Source organism: Falco biarmicus, chromosome 3 (assembly GCF_023638135.1).
Source record: "Falco biarmicus isolate bFalBia1 chromosome 3, bFalBia1.pri, whole genome shotgun sequence".
In the NCBI taxonomy this organism is placed as follows: Eukaryota; Metazoa; Chordata; class Aves; order Falconiformes; family Falconidae; genus Falco; species Falco biarmicus.
Window position 1 is genome coordinate 63316724 of NC_079290.1, and position 11567 is coordinate 63328290.

The window sequence follows — 11567 nt, forward strand, 5'->3', positions numbered from 1 at the left end:
TATTATTTTATTAATGCAAACTGGACCAGGGACTTCCAATGGGGTCATGGCAAGCTTAGCTCTTTGCTAGTGCAGACCTGGCTTTGTCGTTTTAAAATTCAAACCACACCTTTGCTGCCACAACAACTTTATGTTGGGAAAAACTCTTAAGTCACTAAAAATAGTTTTCAAACCAAAATATCTTCTTCTCTTGGACTTACACTCAAAAAATTATTTTTGAGATGTAGAGAACACTAATTGCATGATTTTAAAGAGACTAGATGTTAAAGAGCAGTCATGAATTCACTTTTCCAGCAAAATTCAATTACATGTCTATATTTTCTACTTTATCCTAGTCTTTTATATAAATGTGCAGTTTAGAAACAAATGCTTATTTGATTGTGATTTAAATAAAAGAATTTTAAAGTATTACACACCTCAAACTGAAATTACTGATATAAAAGGAATTGGCATAAACTCATCTCTGATGTAATGCAATACTTGATGCAGAATATTTGGATTTGAATTTTTCTGAAATGACAAAAGATAGTTAAGATAGAGTTATTTTTTTACTTTCATAAAAATTATCACCAGAATTAACTTAAGCAGTATTATTTCTGGAGATCTGGTTTGCAAAGATTTATGTGCATGATTAGTTTTTATGCTTTCTTTGGTACCCTTCTGAAAGTCTCTGGCAGCATCCTACAAGCACAGTATTGCTTTGACTATAATTGCTGGTATTTTGAATTCTGCAAACTGATGTTGCACAGTACCCTATAGATGTGCTTCTATAATCTTCATTTTTCATGAAGCATCTAGCAGTTCCAGTTTGACCTGGTGCAGCAGAACATCTTCTTAAATGTACTCCATAATTCTGGGCTTCGGAATGCAAAAATCATTGGGTCAATGATCGCATTGCACATTATAAGTGTCCCATTGACATGGAAAATGGACATGTAGCAGGCACAGTATGGGTTATGAGGGCAAAACCTTGCTAAGAGGATGTGAAGAACAAAGGGAGCCCAACAGCAAAGGAAAACTCCAAGGAAAATAGTCAGTGTAATGGCTCCTTTCATGTTAGTTCTCTGATGGACTGTGCTGGTTGGCAGTGAGGCAATCTTTTTAGCATGAGATCGTGCCAGGAGGAACATATGGACATAAAGGCACAGTATAAAAAACATCATCAAAGGGAACAAGATGGTGAAGGGAATGACTGTTGCTGCTTCATAGGAGAAGAGGGCAATGGCAATGCTACTGCCAGCACAGAATGTCCAAATGATTGCCAAGATAACCAAGGCCCTTCTTAATGTCATGATATTATGGTACCGCAAAGCGTAGAAGATAGTGATGTATCTGTCTGCTGCAATAGCTAACAAGCTGAAAATTGACCCCAGTAAAGACAGAATGAACATGGAATCCATGGCATCATCCAGCTTTTTCTCAAAGTCCCCGCGACGTGTCAGGTACCCCATTTTACACAAGATGATAAAGATGTTCTCCAGAGTTTTGTACAAGCTACCTAACATGTCTGAAATGGCTAAACTACATATGAAGAAGTACATGGGCAAATGCAAATTCTTATTTCTAAAAACAGCAATAAGGACAAGCAGATTTTCCAGTATTCCAGCAGCAGCAACAGTGAAAAAAACTTCCTCTGGCACCACTACCTGGGTGCAGTCAGTAATATTTAAGGAGAAATCAGTTATGTTTTCGAGGTAAGGAATGCTTGTCTGCCCTGGATGTTTGATTAAGTTGGAAGGTCTCTCAGTGCTCATTTCTTCTGGTCGTGGAAAGATTCTGGATTGTTGTTTTTCAGGCCTGGCTTTACTCTGAAGCTGATCTCTCAGTCAGATCATTTGTCTTTTGATGAAGGCTTTCTCCATCTGAAGCAATTTTAAGACTTAGCTGAAATGTCTGGCATTTCTCCTACAATAAAACAGATAGAAACATAAATATCAAGACGAAATTTACCACACAGACATGGCAAAAATAGGCATATGAAATATTACCTGTTGCAAAGGAATGTACATATATCATCATCAGAGACAGGAAAAGTTGGTTTGAGTAAAATAAGGGCTGCTCCAGGCTTTGCTGAGCCTTAGAAGAAAACAAATTGTAAATTCTCTTTTAGCTTCAAAGCAGTTTTAAAAAGTATATGTAGTTTTCTTTACCAATAGTTTTCTCGCATTTACTGAAACTGATCTGACAGACTTCAAGAATTTGGCAACCTTTACTGGTCCAGCTGTTTGCTTTGAGAAAGTCTGGTGTTTCTCACAAGATTTGCATTATTAGACACAAATGAGACCAGTGCCAAGATAAACTGTTGTCCAGAACAGTAACATGTTTACCACCACACTGTTGATGGTGAAATGAAATGCCTTCAAGTTTAAATGTGAACATTCATAAATACTGATGTTTTTAGAGGCATGTTAGCTACTAGTGTGAGGCTTCCTTTTAATTTAAATTGAAACTGTCTTGTGATTTAATCAACATATTTCTAATGCAGATTAAGATCAAAAGTACAACTTTTCTTGGCTGTATTTTACAATGGTCTGAAAGACCAAATGTTATTTCACATCAGGATGATGTTTTCCTTTCTCCGTAATGATCCTGATCTACACTACATCAAAGCATATAGGAACCTTTCCAGGGGACTAGGCTTTTAGGTTTTTCATTAACGTATAAATGGATATGATATACATTTAGCTTGGATATTACCCATAAACAATCAGATCCACTTTTGCTTGTGAAGAAAGCCCCACTTGTGAAACACATATGCAGTTGCTGTTTGGAAGGCCACCCTTTTTAACAGAACTGAAATATTCTCCCTCTGTTTTTAAGCTTAAAACAGTTTTGTCTGACACTTTCATATGAATAAATCCTCAGATTCCTTTGGACATTTGTTGGTAGTCAGGGCCACTGAATACCATAATACGTTCTGTTACTGTTTCAAAGGAAGGAGTCAAAAGTTTTAATTATTTTGTATACAAACAATGCTTTCTGCAAGTGTCGGTGGATATCTGTAATTGGGGCAGCTGAACTGCTGCTTGAATGTGTTTAGTCTTAATGCAGATGATTGTGGTTGGCCACTTTGCAATGGAAAACAGGTGCTACTTGTGATGAAGAATGCTGAGATTTGCACCACCAGCCATCATGAATTAAATTGAAACAAGCTCACTTAAGAGAAAGCATTTGAAATTGTACCCATACTTATCTGAAAACAAAGGCCGTGTAGTGGAATGAATGAACTATTTGCACTGCAGCACACATGGACATTCCCAAAGACAATTGGGTCAACATCTGTTGGTATGTGAAGTAGGGAGTGGCTAACAAGAATAAGAGCACAGCAATGTCTTTGTAATTATATGTTTTTCCTAGTCTCACCTAAAGCTACTGCCACAGTTAAGTTTTATGATTTCTAATCTAGCATTCTGTTTAACAACTTAATCTTGACTTTTAATAGAAAGTCCACAAGGATACTTCAGACAAAGCCTCATTTCAATGGTATTTAAACAGGACAATCAGTTGGCAAAAATGCGTTTGTTCAGTCACTATTCTTTCAGAACTGTTTGTCAATAATGCTTCTTTGCTATGTAGTCATATTGCTAAGATAATCTGCATGACATTCATGAAGGTTTCTTCACTGAAAACATATAGTATTATGAATGGCATGATATATTACATCTTCTGCTTATAATTTTATAGTAACTTCATATTAAGTACAGCATTTGGTTAGAGCACTTATAAGGTTTGGGCGCATTTACCATAAACTGAATAATTACATTATACTACTTAATGTTTTTTTTCAAACACTTAACAGCCAGAAAAAGACATTCTTATTTCAGAGACTGTCATTTCATCATGTATACATGGCTATTGTACACTATTTTATTTGGGTTCCATCAAGCATCTTGCCAATTATCTGCTTTTCTTATGCTTCAGTGTGGTGCACAGTCATGTTTCTGTCTCAGACTTCCCAGGCAGAAATGTCTGTGTATGTGGTGCTGTACACAGGTAGTAAATCCAGTGCTTGATCTATGCAATACACATTATATCATACATCTTCAGTAAGTTCCACATTTACAGGATTCTTTCATTGCTGCAGATCTGTCAGGTACTGTGCATGAAGTAGTTTAACATATCTAAGTAGTGTAGAACAGACAGACTACACTCAGGATGTAAAGCTGTTGTGAACATTATGAGTAACCTCAGTGTGTTCTAAAAACTAATGGTAAAAGAAGACACCTTGGAGCTTGGATGCATATTTCCACTGGCTACAGAAATTAAGGCCAAGGTCATTTCACATGAAGTTATAAATAATCATCAGATGAAAAAAATCCTTACCCTCCTGTGTTGTTTACACTACCAGGGACAGGCTGAATGCAACAGATTTCCTCCCTGCTGTCAATAACTTGTCAGTTTGCTTCATCATTGTATTGTCTAGATAAAGGGTTCATGCCACGTACCAACACCACCCTCTGAAAGACCTCAGATTTATCATTTGCAGGTATCTGAAATCAGCCTTTCAAAACTAGTGTTTATGTGTCAGAATTGTTAAAAATAGAATACAAACATTTAAGAATAAAAAAATGCCTTATACTACAACAATTTTTTTCCTGGTAATGACTGAACTGTTTGAATTTTACATTTCTCAAGGTCATTCACAGTCTAAGAATAAGTTTGCCTGACTGTAGCAAGAAATGTAAAACAGTCAAAAGCCAATAAATGACAAAAAAACCCCATTTAAGTCTGAAACACATTTGCAATTGTATCTGTACCAGAAAAAGTGCAAAACCCTCAACCCATTCTTTTTAATGTTTAGATTAGGTCCTAGAGGGAGAAATCAACATCTAATTAATATTGTATATTCAGAAACATTATTTATCCAGAAAGAGGCAGTCTTCTGAGCTAGTATAATGAGCAATGAGTTGATGGCAATACTGAAGTTACTAAAAATGCATACATTTATAATATTATCAGCAATATCTATTCAATTTGTAGTAAATCTAAAGCAAGATGAAGCAGGAGACTTTGAGACTGGAAGCCGGTACCAGGAACTATACTGATAATATTGAACAAACTTAGGACACAAGTAGAATTCAGATTATCTGTCAGTTGTAATTGTATTCATTCACCATGATCATGGTTTGGCTCTTTACAACACTCTGACACTTGCAAAGCATGTTTGCAATAGAATATATTACACATCTAAAAGCCAACTCCAGGTGTTTCAGGTTGTGACAAAGCTAAGAATGCCTCTGTGGGTGCTGGGAGCTCCCAGCAGCATGCAGAAATAGCCTTGGACAAAAAGCATAATTCTTTCCTGTATGCCCAGTGCTTATTGATTACAAAAATTGAATTTTCTCTACAGTAGAAATGCAATGACTTAGCACCTGAAAGAAAGTAATAGGTCTGCACTTGATTTTATTTTATTTTTTTAAGTGAATGAAAACTTATTCATTAAATAAACAACACACTTCCCTCAATTCTAAAACGTTAAATAAACTGGCCTGGTCAGCTGTAATAGCAACAAAAGTAACTTCATCTTGAACACTGTATAATTTCCCAGGTTGTTTTTTTTTTTTTCATCTGCATCCATTAATTTTTTACTAGAAAACCATACCTCCCTTTATTGGAGAGACCCCAAGCTGTATTTGCTGGCAGTGAATAAAAACTGTAAGGGCATTGAGTAGGCTCTTCTGCTTTTGGAATGCACAAAATGGCTGAGATACCTAGATACTTTTGTAGATGCAGTGATTTGTTTCTAGATCCATTAAATGTATTAGTTCCCTGTCTTTCCATGTGTATATATCTATTTTTACAAAATAATTTATTAGGAATGAAAAAGAGCATTTTGTGTTTCAGACACAGGTATATATAGTATACTTTACAATCCATTCAGTGTATACAGAGGTACTTGCACTTGAAATATCGTGACCTTTTCTCAATCCGAAAAAGTCTCCAACGCATTAGCAAATGCCTTTCTGATGTCATTGTCTAGCATTTTATCCCCAAAGCTATCCAGTGTATAAACTCTCATTGGTTTAGATAAAGTAACTCAGGCATCAGGACACCTGGTAATCTGTTCAGCTTAGTTCTCCTTCTAAAACTTGGTCATAGTGGAACATTAATCTGTTGTGGAGGGTTGGACAAGCTGTGTGTGACAAGTTATGCTGCCTGGTGGTGCTTAGGATGACCTTTTTCTGAAAATGGCAGCGAAAGTCCCATGGATGGGAGCTATATACTTTTTCAGTTACTTCCATTCAACCTATTACTGTTTTGTATCAAAATACATTCGAGAAAAAATTATGGACAATTACCTTTTCCCTAGTTTCCAGCTTTTCCAGACGTACCAGGCATTTAAGAAGGAAACAAGCCACTTAAAAACATTGATGTGGCGGCTTAGTTTTTAAGGCTGTAAAACAAATGAAAAGACAACCTTTTTTTTTTTCCTTTTTATTCCCCAATTTTTTTCTTTTTTTTTTTTTTTTTTTTTTTTAGTAGGTAAACAATGTCTTTCATGGACACAAAGGGGACTGGACCTTTTTTAGGAAGTAAGCTATGAGGGCAGGATGTTCCCTTCACTTCCATTGAGCAAGTAAGGGAAAAAGGACACGAAGAGCCTGATTCAGCCTTGCCCTGCACATTGTATAGTTCTTTACAGATGTTAAAACTAACTGACTCAGAGGAATTACTCTAGAATATTTACAGATTCCTAAGGGCTCTGTTAGCTTGCAAGTTGCCTGCTTAACCTCCCCTAGGTTTTCTGTCCATAGCTAAAGTGAAGATCACTGGCTGTTTCAGAGTACTCAAAATATCCCACTGACTTCTAGGTTGACTATGATTAAGTACCTCAACATGGTCTGTATAAAAAAATCCCAGACAGAAATCTGCTTGGCAAAAAATAGCAGATCATATGTGAAACATCCTCAGCTGCAATTCTTAAACCCTTGAAGGAAATAGTTTTCCCAGATGGCCCAGATTTTAAACCCCTCACCGTTTATTAAACAGACCCCTATAGTGCAGGAGGCATCTGAGAAGTTGCTACTCAACTTTAAAGGCAGCACAGTTCTTCAATAATGTATAAATATTGCTCCTTTTTGAACCAAGCTGAGAAGCAAAACTTGGAGCATTCTTTTTTTTCTGTGTGGAGGATTGCTGACTGGTAACTTTGTAAGAGGTTATGGTTTCACAGCAAGCCCAGAGACAGTTTAGCAGCTTGCTGTGCTGAAAGGCAAATTTCTTGCTCTCTCTTTCCATCTGTGCTTCTTTCTGCTCCTGCCCTCTCACTCCTGTTATCTCCCTTGAGACTATCCAGACCTTTTCTTCCCTAAGTAACAATAGCAATTAATAGTGTGTTCATTTCACATTTTCTCCTTACACCATGGTGTACACTGAAAATGGGGTGAGCTGGTGGTGCTGGTTGGTGCTGGGGCTGCAGCACACTGTGCTGATGTGTGAGGTAGCTGCAGGCTACCATGCATAGCAGTTTACTCAGGGTAAACTAACCCTAACTTTGTGAGCTCTTTATCAATAACTACATTTCTACCAGTGCCAACACTATGCTGTTTCCATTCAGCTCAGACATCCCCACCAGTGTAACAATCTCTGTACAAACTGCAGCACGAGTAGTTCCTTGGTTGTGAAACTCAGATGCCAGGGTTCTTCCTCTGCTAGGGCTTAATAACCAGGTCCTTCCCCTTAGGAAACTATTCAAGGCCCCAAGGGCTCTTCCTTTGGGAATCATGCTGAAAGTACTGGTATTTCCCAGCAGTAACTTAGAGGGCAAAAAGTGTGTATTTGATAACTTTCTTTCATGTAAAACTAAAAAATGTCTGTACCTTAAAATAGGCATTTTATGTTACAAACTTTGCTCAGCAAACACTGAACAAAACAACAACTGTGATGATAGCAAAAGGGTGACAGCAATAATTTCCATCCTGTCCTGAATATGAACAGTCTCAGTTGCTTGCCTTTAGGTCTAACAGAAAGATCTCTTTCCAGAGAAGGTCCTTCAGAAACATGTTTCCCCCACTTACTGCTGTAGGTACATCCTAGAAAAAAGTACCATGTGTTCAGAGAACAGTGAGATTGCTGTACTCTGTGCTTATGTTTCATTGTTCAGTTGATAAAATTTCTATCTGCTCATTGAAATAAACTTATATCATAAGAAAAACTAATTTAAATTGTGGTATTAGTATAAACACAGTCAGTTTCCTTCGAAGTTTTTTTTCTTTAAAATTACAATCTAAGTAAAAGAATATCAAATAAGGGCATGTGATAACTATGATGAAAAATTAAGATACTATGATATGTGGTGTTTCATCTTATCACCAGCTGAAATTTCATAAACAATTCTGATTAATATCCATAAGCTATTAGTTAATTTATTCTTTTGCTTTGATGTCCCTCTAGTGTTCAACAAAATAGTGTTAGCTAGGTATTAATGACTGATTACAGCTATTCTAGTTCCCCACATGTGTGGACGCTATGGAACATTATGTAGCCTATTCTCAAATTCATGAACTGGCATCAGACCTAGCTAAATGTTTGTATCTTGGAGATATACTGCATCAGAATAATGAATGTATGTCCTATATGATTTCAGTGTCTATTACTTTCTTAGAAATAACTTCACACTGATACAGTACTTTTTGAAGAAAACAGCAAAGACACAGAAAAAGGAAGTGTGTGTATACAAGCTAAATACAGAAAAAATATTGTTGTATCTAAAACCATACATACGCCAGCCGGGCTAATTACTAGCAAAATATTTATCACATTATTTTAATTGTGGCTTCCTTATAAAGCAGCATTTCTAGAGTGAAATTAAGCTGCAAATCTTACTTGCTGAAATTTTAAATGTCAGATATGTGTGTATATGTTGAAGAGAATTCTATACACTAGTTTTTTGCTGGCTTTGGATATTGGATAAAAATTTTCTGACCAGATCAGAAACTGGAAAGACTGGAGGTCTTGCAAAGATGAGGAAAATCCAAAAGATGAGTTTATTTCTTATGGATAATTATTTTTCTATTCCCCTTAAGATCAGCACTGAAATACCACAGTTAAGTGTTTATTTTATGAATAAGGAAAAATGTCACTCTCAGGAAAGATATCCTCATTTGTATTTAAGGTGAGGTATATTCGATATGCCATGATTTTGTTGCCAACAACAAAAAATACAATAAAGCATCTAAGCTATGCAGAAACTTATGGGCCAGGACTACTCTCTATATGATGCTAGTGTAGCTTCCTTCAAAAGATGCACAACACTGGATATTTCAGCAAAGATACTGAAAGCAAGAAAAGTAAAAATGATTAAGAAAAGATGGGCTGAGCTCTCAATATACTTAAAAAAAGCTTTGCAATTAGAGAGGAAAAGGAATTATTTAAGATGTTTATGAATGAAATGACAAGAATCATTAAAATAACAGTAAGAAAAAGAAATTAAAGCTGAAATGTCAGGAAACATTTTGTGATTCTGATGGCAGAATCATTTTTCGCATACAATTGCTGAGACTGCAAACTATGCTGTTATCTCAAGTATCCAGAACTAAAAAAAATTGCATAAAGTGTTGGAGGTTATATAAAAATACTTGCTTTGTCATGAGGCATAAATACAAAATGCCCACAAAGTCATTAGTAAAATAACCCTCTTCATATCAAGTGTGTGAACAATTTATTGAAAATGAGCAATCTATAGAGAAAAACTAGAACCTGTAGAAAATCCAGGGCTGTAAATACATAAATGCCCTAATGACAGGTGTTTTGCTTCCTTATCCAGTGCTTGCCCTTTGGAGGGGCTTTCCCACTGGTGCAGACAGCATGCTGTGCCCTGGGGAGGGGGAACGTAGTCATTTAATACACAGCTGTCAGGGAAGGGAATGAAATTCAGTGTTTCCCCTGTCCTTGCAGCCTGACAGCATATGTGATCGTGAGAGTTGTTTTAAACACATGGAGTCTCACTCTCTGTAAAGCTGCTGTTGCTTTGCAAAGTTGTGATATATTAAGAAATAATATTATTAGTCTATTGTAATTTTTGACAACATAATTTACCTAAGGAAAATTACCTAATTTTACCTAAAATTACCTAAAATTTACCTAAGGAAAAACTCTACTGTGCCTGAGGCAGGTAAATGTTTTGGAAGTGACATACTTATACCCTTTGGACACATCCTTCACTCTAGCAGATCAGTCTCAATCCATTAGAGTGACTTGGTGACAAGGTACAATGATCAATGCCTGCTAAATACATGTTTCTTTATTAAGACTGTCGTAGGCTGATTCATATTTTTTTGAAACATTAGTTACTGTGCTCCAAACTCAACCTTCTTTTCTAACACTATTGTTTCTTGCTTTAGAATAAATTTTAAACCTATGTATAGCTGTAACTTTTTACAAGAAATGAAAAATAATAATTAATTTGAATATAGGACAAATAGTTCTCTGGGATCATTGTAAAAATCAATCAAGAGGCCTTCAAGTGACATTTCTGAGGCCACTGCTCTGTTCTTATTCTTTCCCATAAATCATTAGGTTTGCCAGTAACAGTGCCATCACTGAAAAGTTTTCAACAATCATCAAGGAAATCTGTGCAGAAAAGCATCAATCATTTCTTGAAAAAGAAGTTCTGTGTTTCTGCTCTAAAGAAAGCAGCCCTTCTAGGTGTTTTTTTTAGGTGCCACCATCTTTTTCTCTGGCTGCAGTTGCTGCAGTAGTTGCAAACAAAACAATAGTTAAAGCAGATGGAACCATTAGAATAATATTTTATATTTTTAAATGACAGAAAACAAAGTTGTGGATTTATAGCCCATCCCCCTGTTTAAAAGTGCAATCTTGTAAACCCAGGTATGTCTTATTAAATCAAAGAATGTATGAAAGATAAAGGATCTTCTTTCCTGAGAGCTACTTTAAAAATACTGTTGTGTTTTTTATGTTGCCACTGAACTAATGTATTTACATCTCTTTATACTAAAAAGTAAAAATAGTGAAAAGACAATGGTTAAAAAATGAATTCAACAGATGGTTAGTTTCTCTGGGAAACCTATAGGATGGGGGCAGGGTGAAGGAAACACCTCTTTGAGATGTACCTTTTCAGAGCCCATCTGTCTGGGAGGGAGAAATAAGGAATAAGAAAACAAATGTGGCAAAAATCAAACTTAAATTCTGCAAGCCCATAAAAATCTGCTTGCATTTAGAATAGTGGCTACATAAAGCTTTAATCTGGTTGCATGTTGGTATCCAGTGCTGGCATGGCTCCTGCAATAGGTAGAAGTAGACAAAGTCTCATTGAAAAAGGTGGGCTGTCATCCAACTCTACCTCTGGGGAAGTGTGTGGGGTTTATGAAGATACTACAAATTAGGTCATTCTAGCTTGTCTGTTCCATGCATTAGCATGTAGATCCCCATGGCAATGGTGTTGTGGTGGAACAGGTATTTCCATTTCTGCACAGTTATCACAGAACTACATGCATATATGTGTGCGTGTGTGTGTGGTGTTATTTGGCTTCTGCTTCTGGTCTAAAAATGATAACAAGGAATGTCGTAGGATAAGTGTTAGTTTAGGTATCTATAACATGTGTTAA

At 36.2% G+C, this 11567-nt stretch overlaps 1 protein-coding gene across 1 annotated transcript; it reads right to left on the reverse strand.

The window, feature by feature from the left end:
• Positions 1 to 716: 716 nt before the first annotated feature.
• On the reverse strand, positions 717 to 1901 carry MC2R (melanocortin 2 receptor). Its single transcript, XM_056333040.1, has one exon. The coding sequence runs from the start codon at positions 1752 to 1754 to the stop codon at positions 795 to 797; it is 960 nt and encodes a 319-aa protein (XP_056189015.1). The 5' UTR covers positions 1755 to 1901; the 3' UTR covers positions 717 to 794.
• Between the last annotated feature and the right edge of the window lie 9666 nt (positions 1902 to 11567).

Coding starts and splice junctions, on each gene's coding strand:
- MC2R (XM_056333040.1), bottom strand. CDS start 1,754: ATGAGCACTGAGAGACCTTCCAACTTAATCAAACATCCAGGGCAGACA.